Source organism: Stigmatopora nigra, chromosome 8 (assembly GCF_051989575.1).
Source record: "Stigmatopora nigra isolate UIUO_SnigA chromosome 8, RoL_Snig_1.1, whole genome shotgun sequence".
NCBI lineage: Eukaryota > Metazoa > Chordata > Actinopteri > Syngnathiformes > Syngnathidae > Stigmatopora > Stigmatopora nigra.
Window position 1 is genome coordinate 11028910 of NC_135515.1, and position 20952 is coordinate 11049861.

The 20952-nt window shown below is 38.6% G+C and overlaps 1 protein-coding gene across 6 annotated transcripts in view; it reads left to right on the top strand.

Moving 5' to 3' along the window:
* Positions 1–20589, top strand: part of mecom (MDS1 and EVI1 complex locus) — a 116154-nt gene extending 95565 nt beyond the window's left edge. The window contains exons 4-18 of one of the 6 annotated variants that reach the window (XM_077722952.1): positions 1439–1544; positions 1640–1753; positions 1835–1946; positions 3690–3837; positions 3967–4147; positions 6438–7812; positions 8292–8382; positions 9571–9597; positions 13184–13350; positions 13648–13725; positions 14870–15039; positions 15898–16042; positions 17378–17614; positions 17833–18019; positions 18784–20589. In XM_077722952.1, the coding sequence (XP_077579078.1) occupies positions 1439–1544; positions 1640–1753; positions 1835–1946; positions 3690–3837; positions 3967–4147; positions 6438–7812; positions 8292–8382; positions 9571–9597; positions 13184–13350; positions 13648–13725; positions 14870–15039; positions 15898–16042; positions 17378–17614; positions 17833–18019; positions 18784–18918 (3273 nt within the window). In that variant the 3' untranslated portion in view covers positions 18919–20589. The remainder of the gene's footprint in view (positions 1–1438; positions 1545–1639; positions 1754–1834; positions 1947–3689; positions 3838–3966; positions 4148–6437; positions 7813–8291; positions 8383–9570; positions 9598–13183; positions 13351–13647; positions 13726–14869; positions 15040–15897; positions 16043–17377; positions 17615–17832; positions 18020–18783) is intronic. The other 5 variants (XM_077722954.1, XM_077722955.1, XM_077722953.1 and 2 more) reach the window with 5 other exon arrangements.
* Positions 20590–20952: the final 363 nt, after the last annotated feature.

Genomic DNA, 20952 nt, shown 5'->3' on the forward strand with positions numbered 1-20952 from the left:
ATGTCTACCTAACCAGTTGGATTGCGTATACTGGTAATTGCACCCATTGATTGCTAAACAATCTTCATTAAACAATCAGGTAAATGTTCTCAACTTCAGAATGTTTTTTCATTCAACGGACTCGTTTTAAATGGACACTTCCAATTGTTTTTTTGTTTATTTTTTAGTATCCTCTCACTCCGTTTTGGACAATTAGACGAGATCAGATGACAAAGTGGTCTTCGTTTAAAAAAAAAATGAAAAAAAGCACACTTTGAGGTATTCTCGTGGAAAGGAATTCATTCATTCATTTGTTGGAGGAAATGAATTTTAAGAAATGGGATGAAAATCCATAGGAAGAATGAAAAGCCATGTTTACTTCACTTACCGTTTGAATTTTGAAACGCGCTCCGCTTAGAAAAACCAGCACTTTATCTTTTAGTTTACTCAAAACTGGAAAGAAAATAGGAAAAAAATGCACCAAAGTTAAACCTGAGATCGTTTTTTGCAGTAAAAAAAAGATTTTTTTTCCTTTTAAGCAACATCTCTTTTTGTTTTTCAATGGCAGTCTGTAGTATAAATGGCCTTGCTAGTAAGAGGGGTCTTTGTCCCCATGAACTCCACCACCCTAAAGTTATCTAATCTATAGAAGAACCTGCTAACTTTAACCACTGTGAGATCACTGGGTGTCGGGCAATGTGTGTGCAAATGAGTAAGTGTGTGTTCACTCTATGGGAAAGAGGTGGAGCTGTTAGGGGAATTCCTCAAGTGCGGCTATGCCTGCGCATGCGGCATTACTTTTACTGTTGCTTTAGCAAAAAAAGGCTGGTCAAAAAGACTAAATCAGTAGTCAGTATTCCAGATAGTTCACTATATTATTCCCAAATTAGGTATATTCCTGTTATTCACGCAGTGCCTGTTGCTATTCCATCATTGCAGGTCTCTAAGGACAAACATTGTTTGACATTCAGATTCATACCTTTTTGTTCTTTGTTTTTTTTCTGGCCAAGTTTAATTCAAAGCGCTCATGAAATATACATGTTTTAGTAATACAATGGATTTATCCGAATATCTATATATTTTTTTTAGAAGTGAGATTAAATTATGCATATCATTATAAAAGAAAGGTGATTAGTAGCGTTCAATACAATAAAACCCTTTTTTAATGACTGGAAAGTCATGCCAATTGTATTTGTTGCTTTTTTGATGATGAATTTCAAATCAATTGCCATATTTTTCGCCCCGTTTCTTGTGTGAATGTCACACATGTTTTTGTGTACAAAAATGTGGATGCTTGTAGTAAATGCTTTTACCTTCTTTGGGTATATACTCCCTCCCACATTCTGTTATCATGTATCATAAAGCAACTTTGGACTGAGAAAATAGTTTTTTCTGCATTTATTTGAACTAAGACATATAATATGCTATGTATTTTTATTTTTTTTTAATTTATTTTTAGATCTACTACAAAGTCACTCGAGATATTTACCCCGGTGAAGAGCTTCTACTTTTCATGAAGGCAGAAGAATACTCATGTGATACTTCCATGGCTCCTGATATTCATGGTCCGTATCATACACTCATCATTGCAGTATAATATTGCTCACTGGGACAATTTACATGGGGATTTATTTAATCAAATCTACCCACTGTTATATAGAAGAGAGACAGTACCACTGTGAAGACTGTGACCAGCATTTTGAGTCCCGCAGCCTACTACTGGACCACCAGATGAAGCAGTGTGGGATGCCCCCCTCCTCATTTCTTGATGCAGGTTTGAAATGGTTGTTTGTCCGGATAGTCAATATCGTTTGGAAGTATTAGGCAAAATTTGATTTATTTATCTTGTCTTTAGGAGAGGACAGTGACATCAATGCCCAGGAACCTCAGGACTTGCGACCCTTCCACATGTCTCATGAGTTTCATGAGTGTAAAGAGTGTGATCAAGTCTTCCCAGATGTCCAAAGGTAACTTAATTATTCACTGTTGCACATTTTGTTCTCATAATAAAGGCGTTGTTTAATGTAAGGTCACCAAGAATGATTATTTTGATTGATGATTCATTAGTTTAAGAAGTGCAATTAAAAGGAATTAATTGGTCATAAAGAGCATACATACATAAAAATTATGTTTAGTATGAACTCTTAAGACACTATGGGTTTCGCTTTCTAGTTGGAAAGGTTCTTTCAAACCAAAATCAGATGTTTGCTAATAAGTTTAATTTATTAATCATAAATATATATTGGAATATTGTCCAGAGAATGACGAAATATACAACTTAGACAATAAAAAGTAAGCTATTTCCTTGTCCAAACAATTTTTAAGGTTATTGACGATTTTAGATCCAGTGATCTTATTGCATTTAGATTAGATTAGATTTGAAAACTTTATTCATCCCGTATTCAGGAAATTTCAATGTCACAGTAGCAAGAGGGTCAGAATACAAAGACGGGAAAATACATTTAAGACATAAATAAATAGGTAATAAATAAGTTAATAAATAAATTTCACGCTAAGTCATCTAGGATATGCTCCAGCAACTCCAACAAACCTTGCAATTAAGCACAGTATGGATGAGGAATGAACAAATGTATTCATCAAGCTGCAGTATCTTTTTGCATTGTAGTATCATAGCATTCACAACCATCCAATCAGGTTCTTCTGTAATACTTACAGTGATATATTTCAAGTTCATCCTTTGAGTTCTTTTTTTTCATCGTTCATTTTTATCTGATTCCTGATGCTCGGAAGCCCATATGCTGTTTCACTCTGAGGAGAGGGAATTTAATATCAGTATCAATTTTGAATGCACAAATTGTTTCAAGTTGGCCATAAAGACAGGAAAAAATACTTAAACAATAAGTGAACTGATCATCTAACACAGTTTATTACTTAAAACAATGAAACTATAGCAAATTGCTTTTTTTCTGGTGGCTTAAGTATTTGTCAACCAGTTTTTTTATTTTAACCATATTTCTTTGAATGTTTAATTTAAAATTTAACAGTGAAAATTTAATAGAGAATTCAAAAGCATATCACACCAAATTCTGGCTAAAATCTCAATGAAGGCATTAAATATAAATTGAAAAAATAAATTAAAATCAGCAATTAAGCAACATGTCAATTAATGTAAACATATGAGTTTAACATGAGTGTTAAGTATCGGCCTTTGATAATCATTAATGCTACCTTAATGCTCGGATTGGTTTGCTGATATATTAAAGAAGGCAGTCTGTGGAAAACCTTCCACAAGCTGTGTTTTGTCATTAAGATAATATGGGCAATTAGTGATTCAGAAGCCTGTGCCGCTCTCTCCAGACTACTGTCAATTAGATTATTAGCCTAATTATCATCATCCAGCTTGTTCAAGAACATTTCACAAGATAATATAAAGAGATCGTAATGTTTGGGTGTGCTCATGTTCCCATATGATTGCTGGTATAGGCTAAAAATAACCTCTGAAACCCTTGCAAAGATATGCGGTATGGATGATGAATGAATGAATTTATTCATCAAGTCCCATTACCTCATGGCAATGCATTATCATAGCCAACCATCCAACCAGGTGTCAACAATGTCAACTGTTGCAAAACTCACAGTCACACATTTCAAGTATATCCCGAATGAGTTCAGGCCAGCATGAGACACATACAAAGTCTAAGGAACGTATTATATTCTTTAATTGTGGTGTTTTTATCTGATTCATACAGCCTGGAGGCCCACACACTGTCCCATTCTGAGGAGAGGGAATATAAGTGTGACCAGTGCCCCAAGGCCTTCAACTGGAAATCAAACCTTATCCGACATCAGATGTCGCATGACAGTGGCAAGCACCACGAATGTGAAAACTGCTCAAAGGTAATGTGATGACTTTTTGGGGGAAAAGTGTGGCAAATAAACACTCTTTGTTTTGTTTTATAACCCTCGGTTCCATATCTTTGGTCGATAGTAACACCCCTCTTGTCTCTACGTGGTTTCTTTCCCCAGCAGGTGTTCACAGACCCCAGTAACCTGCAGAGGCACATCCGCTCGCAGCACGTCGGGGCAAGGGCCCACGCCTGCTCTGATTGCGGCAAGACGTTCGCTACGTCTTCGGGCCTAAAGCAACATAAGCACATCCACAGCAGTGTCAAGCCCTTCATGTGTAAGTCACTAAGACCCTACCTATGTAAGTCTCCTCAGTACACTATAATAATCACTCAAATAACATGTTTGTGTGACTAGGAAAGCTTTCCCACAAATTGTCGTTTTAGTCCTTTTTTCAGCTTGACTTCCCTATTTAAGCAGATAGTATCCCAAAGGGAATATAAAGGAGGATATTAATATTGAGAGTCATGACATACTCTATTTAAAATAGGAGCTCTACATACTCAGCCCTCGCAGGCATACAAATATGTTGATGATTATTTAACTAGCATGTAATTGGATCCACTTTTACTTGGTCTAACCCAAGTGACCTAGACTGACATAACACCCCTCCACTTCCACACGTATCCGCGTCCACACACACACACACACACACACACAAACACACACACACGTCTTTATCCTACTCACATACCCAGTACGACATATTTTGACCTTTCACACTCTCCTTTCCCTAAAGCATTATGACCTTCACCCCCTCTTCTATTTCGTTGACCCGCCACATGAAGCCATGTGAAAAGTTGTCCCGCTATTCGACACACTTTCAATGGAGCACTTTAACGTTCATACTGTAAATAAAAGCTAGGATGACTGCACTTTTCTGTAGACCATTTACTTCTCCCGACCAAAGCCTACACTCTTCTTCCCAAATAGCAACCACATGTACTGCTGTCTTCATAGTACTTGAGCCTATTTGCTGCAATCAACTGAAATATGTAGGCTCTATTACTATTAAGGGGTGTGTGAAACCATAATGTGAAACGCTATTCGTGTGAAATGTTTCTCTGCATGTACAATCATTCCTTGACATTCACACTATTAGGGGTTTGGAACAAGAACCGTCGGAATTGAAAATTTCATATGAAATTTGTCATCATTTTCTATTCTGTTGTTTCAATTTCAAATTAAATTTTGATGCCAAAACATTTATTCATTCATCCTAAAACCATGGGGGTTGCTGGAGTTTAACCCAACTAACTTCAGGCACCTGAGACTGGTCGCCACACAGAGAGACAAACGACCATATGCACTCATAATCATACCACCATCAGGGGGAATCAAACCCGCACCTGCCCGCACCAAAGTTGAGCGAGTGAACCTCTACACCACAAAACGGCCTGATGCCAAAACATTTATATATATTTAGTTAACCTAAAAACCTGAATATTACAAAAAATTTTGGAAAAAGATTTGGAGGCACGGTGGGCGAGTGATTTCCTCATCGGCCTCACGGTTGCGGGGTTCGAGGCTTCGATCCCAGATCGGTCCTCACTGTGTGGAGTTTGCATGATTTCCCCAGGCTTAAGTGGGTCTTCTCCTAGATTAATAATCTTATATATTTATATAAGATAAAAAAATAGGATAAAAAAATCATAACAGGTTGACCATGTTGGTCAACAGTCATTAATGTTTTTTTTTTAACTAATTGAAAGAGAAAAAGACAATAACATCTTAAATCTATAGAAACAACACCCGTCTGAATATGAGTAAACAGTAGGGATAGTACTTTATTTTTGACAGACAATAAATTATGGAAAACGATAGTGCCACTGTTCATCTCTCAGGGTCAAATGTTGTCACAAAAGGAATAGAATTGACTGTGGGAAGGTTCCCAAGCACAGGATGACAGGGACACAGCTTGGGGACAAGGTGAGGGAGCTGTAGGGACGATAGGAGAGACGTAGGGTGGGCAATAGGGGTGGGCAGCAGTTGGACGTGGGACCTGTCCTGGGAACTAGACTCCAGGATAGGATTCATTCAACTCTACTTCCTTCACAAACCCAAAATAGAGCCATTGTACTTCATACTGCTAAGAACGTGCATGTGTGTGTGTGTGTGTGTTCACATTCATGTGCACGTCAGTACGCTTGCATTCTTTTGCACATCCTTCTCGGTGACATAGTTTGTCTGTGTTGCGTGAGTGTGTGTGTGTGTGTGTGTGTGTGTGTGTGTGTGTGTGTGTGTGTGTGTGTGTGTGTGTGTTTGTGTATGTAATTGTTTATAGAATCTGTGGGACACAATGAGGCAAGGGATGCCTGGGAACTTGTTTTGATGTGCAGGTGATGAGTGGTAACAACTGACTCACACTGTCATCATATGACAATACCAGGATCTGAACACACCTCATCATATTGTGATGGGAAACCAGTGTCATACTATTGATGTGAACATGAGTATTTCACACAAAAATCTTTGTGTGTCATGTAATAAGTAGATATGATTGTGAGATGGTTTTTTTTTTAGCACTTTTTGCGTCTTCATCTGTGCGCCATATTGTGAAACCTGCTTTTCTACTTTTCTGTGCCCTTCAGGTGAGGTATGCCATAAATCCTACACACAGTTCTCAAACCTATGCCGTCATAAACGCATGCATGCGGACTGCAGAACGCAGATAAAGTGCAAGGACTGTGGTCAGATGTTCAGCACCACCTCGTCTCTGAATAAGCACCGGCGTTTTTGCGAGGGAAAAAACCATTTCACGACAGGAGGATTATTTGCTCAAAGTATGTCACTCCCTGGTGGGCCAGGTTTGGACAAATCAACTTTGGCCATGGCCCATAGCAGTGCTGGTTTGGCTGATTACTTTGGGGCTAGCCGCCATCACGGTGGGCTCACTTTCCCTGCCGCTCCAACTTTCCCGTTTAGTTTCCCTGGCCTATTCCCGTCGGGACTCTACCACCGTCCACCGCCCTTTCCTACCACTTCTTCCCCGGTTAGACAACAAGTTCTCACAGCTGTTACTGGGTCTAGTGCAGAACTAGGCCGGAATCCACTCCTGCCTCCTTGCCCTGGAGTTCAGGAGTCTAGAGAGCTCCTCAAGGCACTTCGAAAAGATGACAGTGGTCTTGAAAGTCAGATCACAGATTCAGACCTTCACACACATAGCGCTTTGTCCTCCACCAAGCAACGCAACAAGCAAAGCGACCAATCTGAAAGCAGTGATCTTGAAGACATCAGTACACCAAGTGGAAGTGATCTGGAGAGTATGTCAAGCTCTGAGCTTGAAAGTGATATAGACAGTGAGAGGGACAGGGGTGCTATGCGGGAAAATGGCCAAAGCCACAAAAGAAATGGTAGCGATAGTAGTCCCCAGAGCCTGAGCCTGACCAGCAGCAACGCTGGACCTGCCCTTATCACTTCTTCACTGGATGAGCACACAGCTGTTACGGGGGCTGTGAATGACTCTATTAAGGCAATTGCCTCCATTGCGGAGAAGTATTTTGGCTCTACAGGTCTGGCTGGACTGCAAGACAAAAAAGTTGGGTCGCTGCCCTATCCTTCGATGTTCCCTCTACCTTTCTTTACAACTTTCTCTCCACCAGTCTATCCCGTTCAAGACAGAGATGCCAGATCTCAAGTGTTGAAGAGTGAGCCACAATTGCAGGTAGAAGATTGCAAAAAGGCTCAGAGTAAATCGTCATCAGAGTCACCATTTGACCTCACTACTAGGCGAAAGGAGGAGAAGTCTAACCGTTTTGCGTCTTCCAAACGAGAAATCTCTCACTTGACTGGTCAGGATCAGCCGTTGGATCTCAGCCTAGGGATCAGAGACCGAGGATCCAGTGCAAAAGAAGAAGAGAAAAAAACAATTGATGGTTATCAAGATGAGAAAGCAGTCATGGAAACGTCAAAGCCTGACTTACAACACGCAAGGCCGACTCCATTCTTTATGGACCCAATCTACAGGTACTGTTAATCCCAGTGGTTTTGTCATAAACCACACTCCCATTAAAGACTACAGTTTAGTACAGTACACTCCTAGCATTTTTGTCATACAAATTCGCAAACCATGCCAAAATTAACATTCATTAGCACTGTAATATATCATGCATTTATACATTCTCATCAGCATATCGTACTGTGTCCAATATGCCATTGACCGAATTTCAATTAACTGTCAAAATTTGCTCTACCAAAATGAAACAAACTTTCCGTCAAAAATAGTATGGATCTTATGACGGCCTGAAACTACTAATATATCACACTCCCATTTGCCAAATTGTAAATTATTTTAAGCATGTTGTTTAAATGCATTGATTAGTCTCGTCACTTACCAACACTTTCACTCAATAAATGACTTGATTTATTTTTTTGTCGAGTTATGTTGCATACGTCAAACTCTATTATTAATTGTGTGTTGAGAATTGATAGAAATCTACTATTAGCAGGGTTGAGAAGAGGAGAATGGGTGATCCGTTTGAGACACTGAAAGACAAGTACATGCGTCCTGCTCCAGGCTTCCTCTTTCATCCTCAGGTATGTTTTCCTTTTTGCATTAACATTAAGTGGAACTTTGAAACTCTGATCTATAAAGAAATATTTACAAATTTTAGTTAAAATTGGTGTATGAGGGGAAGATTCTTTCAAACAGGTGTAGCAAACAAGTTGGACTAAAAGAGCAAAAGTTTTAAACTGAGAGAATCAAAGAGCCACCAGACAAAACACACAATTTAAAATAATGTTATTCACTTTAAACTGTTTATTTTCCTTACTTATTATTTGTTTTTAATTGGAGTGTGTTTTAAGAGAAAATAAAAACAAGAGAAACATGAAACAAAGACCCACAATAAATACAAAATATGATTAGCTCCATTAATTTTGGCCGGAAGCCACATGTTCGTCACCCCTACTTTAGAAGCTGGATTTCTGCTATGGATTTTTGTGCATGCCCTTTTTTGTGTCTGTCCAGGGATTGACATTCATTTATTCAGTCACTCTTCTGGGTGAGAACAGTTTTGGAAAGTGAAAACAGCGCTTTCTCAGGCATATGATTTTGTTCACTTTTTTTCTAGCCATTTCAGGTCTGTTTTTTTACAGCCTGTTTCATTTGCCTGATTTATGTCCTCTGTCCAGACTGTTGCAAAAGGCCCAGCCTGCAACAACCACATGGTCGTCCCACATGCCTTAATGAGGTGTCCTATCAGTAGAAACACTAACACAGTGCTTAGGCCATCTTTATGACTTTATGATGTCTGGACACACAAATCATTCCCAGAAACACCAGACTAGTGGGGGCCCAAGTGAGACAAAGCAAGGGGCCACAAGGGATACTTTTGAGTAGGTTTGCTTATAGTCACCTGACTCACTATTGGGGTGTAAATCAAGGCAAACTGAGAAAAGCGGATGAACTCAAAACTTTTTTTTTCGTTTTTCTTTAAATTTTTGTGATTCAGCTTTTTATTTCCTGGCATGAAATTTTATTGCTAAGGAATATGGTCTCCTATTACATACTGGCTGCTCTCATAATGTCTTTATTGAGCACATTTTGAACTGTTGGGAATTATTACAGCCACCCACCTACAATTCCCTCACCATAACTTTATAGTTAGGCAGCTCATTGCACTTGTAAGATTTAACACATCAAAACACTTTGGATCATGTTTATGTCTAAAAAAAATCTCAATTGCCGCTCTCTTGACTTTTTTTCCCTTTTTTTTCCTTTAGTTTCGTCTGCCAGATCAGAACACTTGGGTAAGTTTGTTTTTGTCTCTCACTCTCTCCTCCTCTCCTGCTCTCTTGCTTTCTCTTATATACATATAGTACATATTTTCTTAACTCAAAGTGATGCAGAAACTGCAAGAATGTGAATGTTTTGTTAAAAAAACAACAACAGCAAGCCAGAATTGTTCATTCTTTTCAATGTAGTTATAGCACATCATTCCACGTGAGACAGTTGTGTCATTTTTTTGCTATAGTTGCTTTAAGATTTCTGAGTTTACTGTGAATTAGAAGTTGTGTAATATAACTCCATTACAAATTGTCATATACAACAAATTAAACCACTTAAATTACTGAATTACAAGTTGACAGAGAGTTCATATGACCCCCAAGTAGCAGTCATTCATTTTCCGAACCGCTTATCCACACAGGGTTCCTGGACCCTGTCCCAGCTAAATGTGGGTAGTAGGCATCGTGCACCTTTTTTTTTTTTGCCAGCCATTCGCAAGGCACAACGAAAAAAAGAAAATAACTATTCATGCACACAACCACGAACAATTTGGAGTGTTCAAGCAGACTTCTGTGCATGTTTTTATGGATGTAGGAAAAAAACGTAATGGCCAGAAAAAAACACACAGCAGATACACTATACATAAGAAGGCCGGACCCCAGAATTGAACCCCTGATCACATATCTGTGAGGCAGAGATGCTAAGCACTCACCTATTGTGTTTATTTATTTAGACTTTAACAGTTAATATGCGTTTGCTGTAATGTGCAAGCTTGTTTTCATTTTACACACAACACGTGGCATTAACATGCCTGATGCAGTACGTATTTTTGGTTTTCCCCCTTTTAATGATTTTAATTTGTTTACATTTTTTGTTTTATCTCGATTAAGTCCTGCTCTGGTCTGAACATTTAACATTAAAGCGGGAATTTCCAGCGGTGCAACACCCTAGCCAACCACTTTTGAACATTTGCTGTAAAGATAATGAAGCACGTCTATTTAAAATGGGCATGGGAGGGCGGACAGTGAATGGTGTAGTGAAGGTTATTGTTTAGAGGGGGGTTGCTAAAATTGCGCTGAGGGGTAAATTCTCATTGGGACACTGCCGTGAAGCAGAGGGGGTCGAGGGTTGAGGTAGTTGCTCTCGCCAAACATCTGGTTGGTGATAGAGATCAACAATTGAGAATGCATCTCACTAATTGGCCCCTCGCAGCATCACTGACTTCTGAAGATAGCCAATCAACCGCTGGTCCCACTGCGACACTACAGCAACAAGCAAGTTCACAAATGCTTACACACTGCCTTGGGGAGAATGAAAGGGGAGTTTCATGAGGTGTGTGTGCATGTGTGTGTGTCTGTGTGTGTTTAAATGTATGAGTAAAGGGGCCTGTTATACAAAAGAGTAGGATGTATGACCATGGGAAAATTACCTCAGAGCAGAGTCTGGTCACTTCTTGACATTAAGTAGCTTAAACAGTTCACACACAGGGAACTGTTACATACTTAAATAGACTTAATCAACTTAATCCATAAAAAGTATACATCAATCATTTTTATTTATCTTCTGTGGTTAGAATAAGTGTTTTTCATGTATTCCTATCCATATAGCCAAGGTGCGCATGAGTATATTTTGAGCGCAAATTAAATTAGAAATATCATGAATAAAGGTTATAATTATTTATGTTCATTGAAACTGTAAAATAAACTATATTGCACTGTTATTGTTAGTTTTGGATGAATTATGAAATCATAAAGCTGGTGTTATAATTGTTGGTAGGAGTGTTTGTGTTTTTACAATGTTTAGAATAATGTATATTTGTGTAAATAATAAGCTTTGCAAAACGTTATTATACAAAAGATAATTTATATTATATACTTAATATATTTATAATAATTATCTTAGCAAAATTTTTCTTAAGCAAAATCACACTTCCTTTCACTCTTTCTGAATTTCTTTTCCACTCACTTTTTCTCTTTTTCTTATCATCTTGTCTTTCTTCATACTTCCTCTTCATGTCTTTTTCCCCTTGGCCATCTACTCTTTCTTAGCATGCAGTCTGAGTGTGACAGGAGCTGAAAACAGGAGATGGAATTTCAGAGCAGGGCCGAATCACCTTTGATTTGTTGCCTTGATAAAACAAAAACAAGGCGAAAATTCAAGAAGGCGCACAAACAAAATAATGCAAATTTTTGCGGCTCCCATGAAATACAAGAGAATGTGTGCGTGTGCATTTGGGGGGGCGGAGGGTATGTGTGTGTGATGGCCTGTCAGGCCCGTTGCTCTACTGGGACCACAACCCTTCTGCCTCCCCCATCGTCCCCCCCCTTGCATCCGTACTCCTCCCCCCACTACGCCCCTGTTCGGAACAGCGATATCATTATTACCCATGTCTGGCCCTTGATCAGCAATGTCAACATCTTTCATATTGACGAATGTGCTGTCTTCCCACATTGTGCGCAGAATGGTTTACTGCCCTGGAGTGGACATGAATCACTCCACACACAAACACAAATACACTCGGACATGGATTTGACAACACACAGATACACACTTGGCACATACAATCATAGGCGTTTACAACACACATGGCTGTAAGCACACTGTGTACACACATTGTATACCTCACATTTATTACAAATACATTCCTCTCCCTCTCACTCATGCATCAATTTTCACACACATTGGTTGCAATTAATCAAGTATGACCACCTCATAGCAAATAGTTTCTTGTCCATATATCCATAGCCAATGTAGACCAGAATGCATAATTCTTCTGTGGATATCTGATGAAAGCAACTGTTCCACTTCATTAGCAGATTGCTTGAAGTCATTAATTCTTTCTGTGTCTGTCTTTGTTGGTTTTGTCTGTCTGAGAATTGAGTTGAGTGAGTTGAGTGAAACAATTTTTAAAAAAAATTGGAGGCTATGGAATTGGGACTCACATTCACATACAACTGTTTAGACCAGGGGTGTCAGACTCGGGTTGGTTCGCGGGCCGCTTTAACGTCAACTCGATTTCATGCAGGCCGGACGTATGTATTGAGGATGTATTTCGATATTTTTTTTATAAAGGGATTGAAAGAACTGGATTAAAAACCCTGAATTTTACGTTTTTTTATAGATCTAAAACAATGTTTGTTTTAGCTTTTTTTAAATATATTTTTAGATTTTACAAAATGATTTGTGAACTAAAAACACAGAAAAAAATTATAAAAAAATGACAATTATTTATTTAAAAGGGGAAAAATCAGGAAATGTAATATACATCTATACTCTTCATTTTAATTTGGGCCTAAAACAGAAAGTCGGCACTCATGATTTACTTTCCTGGGCCACACAAAATGATGCGGTGGACCAGATTTGGCCCCCGGGCCGCCACTCTGACACATGTAGTTTAAACTTTTTTTTTTTATCCAATTATTGCAGGTATTTTTATATACCTCTGTGGACACTGAGACACAAAAAAAACCTCTTGTTACTCTCTGCTTATTAAAATTTAGGAAAAATTAATTCCAATTCAGAACTCTAGTCCATTAATTAGCATGCACTTCCATCGGAATTGACTTTCCTGGAGTTTTCAGTTTGTATTTTCCTGTTGCTCCCCTTTAGATGTCAGCTATTGAGAACATGGCCGAGAAGCTGGAAACTTTTGGCTCATTGAAGCCTGAGTCGAGTGAGCTGCTGCGCTCAGTTCCGTCCATGTTTGACTTCAGGGCTCCGCCCTCAACGCTTCCAGAGACGCTACTACGCAAGGGCAAGGAACGCTATACTTGCAGGTAATTACAGTACTCTTATCCTGTATATACTATTTTTCATCATAATTCAGATGGGTTATTCTTAGAAAATAAGCTGTCAAATTTAAAGGTAAGTTTTCCATTACAGAACTCTAAATTGAATTTTAATAACTATCACAAGTATATGATGTGCAGTCAGTGTACGTTGTTTCACATATTAATGTACAACTACTGTATTTATAATTTTTATGTTGTTAAAGTACATGTTTAGGGTACTTTTTTTGCAAGTTGTTTTCAAGAAATCTGAAAACATGCTTACATTCCTCTGATCTTGCATAGATATTGCGGAAAAATCTTCCCACGTTCTGCCAACTTGACACGCCACCTTAGGACTCATACAGGGGAGCAACCTTATAGGTAAGATTTTTTTATTTATATTTTTACTCAAGTAAATTAGCTATTTAGTTTTTTGTCAAAAGTGAAATTCATTGTCGTCAAATCTTTCATTTTTGTTCAAATATTTCATTTTGTTCAAATCTTTAATTTTTGTTCACATCTTTCATTTTTGTTCAAATCATTCATTTTTGTTCAAATCATTCATTTTTGTTCAAATCATTCATTTTTGTTCAAATCTTTCATTTTTGTTCAAATATTTTCCATTTAGTAAAGCATTTAATTGATTTTTTTTTTTGGGGGGGGGGGGTAGTTTTACTGACAAAACAATATACAAGCAATATAAAAAAAATTAACCAAGTAGTATGTACTAAAATGTTGAAAATTGTTCATAGATTTCCAAAAATATAATATTATGACAAAGTGTATTTCTTGCGATCCTCGTGATTGTGGGTTTTTTGGCTAAAAGCCTTACCAGGAGAATCTTTCAAGCTTCTTTGAAAAGCTTTCATAGGGCCCTATCTGTGATTTTCCAACCAATAAAAATGTCTCCATACTTACTAAGGAACCAAGAATCAAGCACATTTGTTGATTCTAAAATCACCTTACCTTGTTAATATAATGAGTAATCCTTGGCCAGGGCAGAGCTTTATAGTTACCAACCTGGAGGAATGTTTGCCCAAAGCTCGTTGGAGGCCTTTTGACCACAGGGGTGGGAGAGAGCCCAACATGGCCCTTGACTGCCCCAGCCCGATAGCCTCCCTCTCATTCGCTGGCATGACATTAAAGATCGCTGCTGTTTACTGTAATTTGTTATGGTGATAAACATGGGTGTCCTGTGGGATAGCCAATCGAGCAAGCTAATTCCAGCCAAAGAAAAGATGTAATCTTCTCCTATAATTTTGCATGAAGAAACTTGGCAAAAGCGGTTAATTTTGCTGGGATACAGAGAAGAATGCAATTTTATTGAGCTGGCTTAAGATAAGAGGTAATTCTGTTTTACCTTAAACAAGCTACTCCATCATGTCTGAATCTGCCGGGGCCGAGAGTGTGTGTGTTCTGCATTAGCGCCCCGGTTATGTTTCCCACAGAACAAAGCAGGGATTCCAGAATACTATGTCTAATTTGCCATTTGATTTGACCTCCAAACAATTGTCTTTTTCGACAGGTGTAAATACTGCGACCGCTCTTTCAGCATTTCCTCCAACCTGCAGCGCCACATTCGCAACATCCACAACAAGGAAAAGCCCTTCAAGTGCCACTTGTGTGATCGGTGCTTTGGTCAGCAAACCAACCTGGATCGTCACCTCAAGAAGCACGAGAATGGCAATCTGTCAGGTAAGGACAATTCCAAATGACTGTTTGAAATCTACTCTCCAGGGGGATTTTCACATAATTCACTTTTAATGCAAATCCATTTAAAAAGATGACAAAATACTTATTTTTCAAATTAAAAAACGAAAGAAAAGAAAAAGGCACACATTATTGATTAATATTGGAGCCATTCCAATCCAGTATTAGATTCTAGTGCAAAATGTATTTATAAATTAGGTTGAACTACTAAACTGACCTTTTTCGATCTATGAACAGTAACTCAGGCCTCGTCTTTGATGGAGCATGATTATGGTCGCTCTCCATGAACTGGAAAAAAAAGAGTTGTGCCTGCATGCAATTGAAAATTTTCTAGTTGTCAGGTTTGGAGCTTCTTAGAATACCACCACCATGGAGCACAACGACAGAATAACCCACAATTTCGTGCAAGTGTAGCTTGCTACGAGGGTTTGAGCTTATTTGGGGTGGTTTGGGATGTGGACTCTGTGTCCAATTAAATTCTTTTAGCAATGACCGGTCAAAGAAAAGCAGTTGCTTCCATCTAGCTTGGCCACCGTTTGTATTCTACCTCCAAGAGTAACAACGCTGAAGAATGACCCACTTGAATCAAATGTGTTGTCTAAGGACAATTTAGCTGCCCATTTATTATTATTATTATTCCGTTTATTTCCAAAGGGCTTCTAAAACTTTTGTGTCCTTATTGTCGGCTTATCTCACCTTAATGGCAACACATTTCTACTTAGCTGCGTTTGATTAGCTTATACAAAGTAGCTAGTGACTAAAAATAGTATGATTCTTCAACAAAAAATGGTGCACCAGGAGATACTTACAAGAAATATATGTCTCCTTTGTTTCTCTTCGCAGGTACCGCAATGTCTTCTCCACAGTCAGAAGTAGATGGTAGCAGTGCCATATTGGACGACAAAGAAGACTCTTACTTCAACGAAATAAGAAATTTCATCAGCAGTACAGGCCAAAGTCAAACATCACCAGATCTCTCCGAAGAAGGGTAGATAGACATCTGAACTCTACACTCTACATTTTTAGATTAAATTTGTTCAACAGCTGTCTGCATAACCTAGACTTGCATTTTACAATCACCCCAGTCCATCTTCTTAATTGCATACTGTTCAGAGAGCAATCATGTGTATCAAAATTCAAGGATATCCCATATCTTTCTGGAATTAAATCAGGTGATGTCTCTTTGTTTCTCTGTGTATTATGCAAATACATTCTTGAAGCTGTGATCAGGTCAGATAGCTGTTGTACAATCTGTTCAGCGCTCAGAGTTTGTTTTCACCCACCTCATGTCGGCCCGATCCCAGGCCCGATTGTTAGGCCAGATAGAGATCTCGTAGACTACTCCGTGATTGGCCTCCGAGAGTAGCAGCAGACGTAGGAGCCTCGGGAGCACGGGGAAAGAAACCCAGATGGGGAGTGTGGCAGTTAACCACATCTGGAACCAGCATGTCGGTCTGCAGGAAGACGGTAGAGGGGGTGGGGTCACAAGGTCGGCCTGTGTTTCCTTTCAAAATGGTGTGCTTCTGACTGCTTCTGATAGATACTTTATCCCCGGCAAATTACCACGTTTGAAAGCATAATTAGCGAATCTGTTTTCTTAATCATAGACCTCTTGCTGGCTCTTCAAGTGCCCAAATTCTGAGCTGGGTGAGCTCAAAAGGGTCCAGAACCCACCCTGCTAGGCCCAAATTTCAATGAAGCACAATGCAGTGTCAACAACATTGAAAAATAATACAACACATTTTGCACATGCTTAGTAAATATTATCCCATCAAATCAGGAACTGTATTATTTTGACAATGTGTGTAAATTTCCCTTCAGGCAGAGTTCTCTAGAAAGATTTTTAAGTATGTGACAAAAGACATCTCTGGGCGTAATTAGTGAATCAGCCTCAATGTCTTTCCAGGTGATTAAGCAAATGGTGGTTTCCTCTGGCACTGAGACACAAGGAAAAATTAAGGCTTTGGCAGTTTGCATAGCTGGTTCTCTTTCTCTCCTCAAGGGATAGCAGAATGGATTGCTTGGCAATGCACTCATAATTCAACTCCAAATGGACTGTCAGATAAATATTTTGGCCTACTTGATGATTGCTAGATAGTAGTAAAGATAAACAAGATGAGGAGCGGATGAACTTGGTGCTGGTTTGCCAAGATGGGCTCTGTGCCCCCGATGAACTTCGAGATTCTGCATTTTGCGCCATCATAGCCAAATACTACCCATTATTTTTGTGTATGCTAGAAACACATTCATTGATATTGAGGCAAACGTGGTCATGGTGGACACTTTTTTCATAACATAAAGTTTGTGTACTTTTCATCTCCAGTGTCAATGGCACAGAATTTGAAGAAAAGGCTCTACTGATGGCCAGGCATGGGTCACATGACTTGGAAGATGAGGAAGCGGAGGAGCTTGGTGCTGACGAAGAAGGGGAAGAGCCCAGTAATATAAAACCACAAGACAAAATCTCCCCCAGCAACATTAGTGATGACATCATGCAAAATGAACTTAATTTCAGTCAGGCAAATGACTTGAGCCAGAATTTAAAAAATTCTCCCAAGAGGTAAATCTGACATAATAATTAACATTTATTCATTGTACTAACTGCTTAATCTCCCAAGGGTCATAGGGGGTGCTGGAAGCTATCCCAGCTAACAAAGAGCACCAATTCAAGGATTTCCTACTGCGTACAGTTGCCTGGGATAGGCTCCAGCACCCTTGTGGGGATAAGCGATACAAAAATATATTAACGTAATATATGATTATGTTATCTTTTTCAAGGTATAAGGATGAGGAAGAGCCAAGTGCTTACTCTGCCTTGGATCAGATTCGTCAGTTTTCAGATCTCCACAAACTCGAGGAGAGTGAAATAAGCGATGGGGAAGGTGACGAAGAATCTCAATCGTTTTCCCAAACCACTCTGAACGAAGCAGTCAAACAGCCTCTCTTTAGGAAATCCAAGTCACAGGTATGGGAAAATACTGTAAGTAAATACAGACTTGTAGACCCCTAAATGCCGCATCATAGTGAATTCCATTCTAAAATGCTATTATTGGATTTGTTTTTCTTCAAAGGTTTTGTCAATTTGAAACAACCTTGTCATATAGTTATAACAGTTTCACAGTTGCTAACCCCTTGATGCATATTTTGCCAGATTGGCTTTTAAAATAGGTTGTTTTGAGAATAATACGATACTACTTATTGTAGTATATTTCATTTGTGTTTTTTAATATATTTTTCATAATTTATCACTTGAGATATATTTAACTAAGCAGCCACGAAAAAGATATACTGTGTCACATTAAGGTCAATTTCTAATACGACAGTCGACATCACACTTTCGCATTTTATCATTTTTTTTGTGTTGGCCCAACAAAATGACATAAATCACCTAATTGCAAACACATCCAGATAAAATCTGAAAAAACACAGTATCAGGTAATTGTAGCGTATAGATCTCTACAATATTCCTACCAAATCCAAATTGTATTCTGATGTATTCCTCAATAACAAGACCAAAGTGAATAACCTTTTTAGCTCAAACTCTGGCGGTTTAAAACGGCAATTTACATTGCTAGAATCAAACATTTAACACTATATTTTTATTGCAAGCACAGTATATCCTAAAGTCAAATAATTTTCCTCAATCAAAACAGATTTTTGCTATCTTTGTAAATGACAATTTTCTTGTGTCTGCAACTGATTGATTTTGTCATCTCTTTCCCGTCCCAGGCTTACGCCATGATGCTGTCTCTAGCTGAAAAGGAGACTCTCCACCCCTCCACCCACACGACAGCCTCTATGTGGCACAGTCTCGCTCGGGCTGCTGCTGAATCCAGTGCCCTGCAGTCCCTCAGCCATGTATGATGATCCCTGCTTCACACCTTTTATGCCATATGCCATACATACACTGACTCATGGAACTTGGAGCCCTTTGCAGGGGCACTCTTCCCCTTCAACGTCTTCAAAGTGACTGCCAAGCAGAATCACGGCTCTTCTGACTACCAATTGGGGCGCCTTGGACACAAAGCAGGGTCTTTTCAAGGGCCACAGCCCAGGAAACCTCAAATTCTGGAGAGAAAAACATCCCTCTAAGACCTTTAAACAGAATTCATAATACGGCACCTCGGAGGATGACACCATTGTGGTGGAAATAATCAATTTAAAGTAATAATAGTGGTATTTATTCTATTCATTTGCACACCAAAGGCAGCTGGTGGACTTGGAAGATGTGCTGATGTATCTTTGTTAGACTGCATTCACTGCCCCGTTCACTTAAAGCAGGGTGAATATTTTGGAGTTGATTGTGTCTGAAAGACAAGACAATTAGACTGTCTTTAATGACATATACTATATTCAATTCCCTATATTCATTTTGATTTCACACCGCTGGGGTCCATGTGTTGCTTGTAAAAAAGTAAACAAACAATGCACTTAATGTAATGAAGGGTGCTAACAACCTTAATTCAAATAGCGGCATCTCATCAAAGTTATTAAACAATAATGATAATAAACCAAGAAGTACCCAATCTGTATTCAGTGTGTCTGCACAATCATTGCACTGTACACAATTGTCAATCGACCATTCTGTACTGTGCTACATCCTGCCCATCTCGCTATCTGTGAAAGGTTATAAATAGATTGTCATTTCAGTGGATGAAAAGAAAACAATGTTTTTACTAAGATAAGTAGCCAGTGCTGAAGTTAAATGTTGTTCTGTAAAGGGCATTTGTCTTTTCCACACTATTGAATTCATCCTAGACAACCAACAATACCACTAAATAGCCTGAATGCTAGTTGTTATCCTTCCATTCTTGTGTATTTCAGTCATCTTAGACAATCATGATTTTGTTTAATTTCTTTTTTTTTTCAATGTTGTTGGTGTTGGTGTTGTTGTTTGCTGTTGTATGTTGATAATTGTATTTATTTCTTGGCAAACTGTAGTTTGTTTACTAAACAGCACTGCTCCGAAGCCCAGATGACGGCAAATTCCTCTCTGGGACGAACCCAGACTTCAATGTGGGCTGTAGATTCCATTTTGAGTGCCACATAGTATTAAACATACTTGTAACCCCTTATTTTTTTAATGGAACTGGTGAATGAATAGCTATTAGGTCTTTTTAAATGGCGATTTATTGATTTAACTATACAAAACATGAACATAGATTAAAAAGAAATCAGTGAAATCATTGAAAGACGAAAAAAATAGCAGGTATCATCATTTGTTTCATAAGCGCATGATTGGTCTGCTAAGATTTAGGTTGACATTTTCTACGGTTCTCTGTAAGTTTGTGTGGCGTTCGGTTCATGTCAAGCCCTTGTGCCAAACTTTTAAAAACTAAATAAAATAACTTCAACAGACTGCTCTTATGAATTCTCCCATTTTAAGGGACCACAGTTTTAATTTTTGTTTATAATAAATTTTTAAAAAAGTAATCAGCAAGTTGAGGTACTTTTATTTTCATGCTTTTTACGACGTAACTGTTATGCATTTCAATTCTAATAATGTGGGAGGAACAAGAAAATAAACGACTCCAATGTGGATTAATATGTCTTCCTTCCTCTCATTATTCTTCCACAGACATTTTACTCATCCAGTATTTGAAATCTCTCTCAGAGCAACCCATACTTCCAGATGTGTGTTTCATTTTTAAGCATTTAACCAATCAAATTTCAGCCATAATTTGTTGCCAAGGTCAAAAATCTACCTGGAGGCTTTCACAATCAGTTCTGCAGGCCCTGAGCATAAAATAGGCGTCCATAAAACTATTGCTTTAACCAATCAGATATTGAGTTGGCAACACCAAGGCATCTTGCAGGCGTAGGGATGCATCATGGCTTTCACAAACTACGATTGGCTAGTGATGGAGTGGACTAGTCATTGCTACCAAACTATCTGTA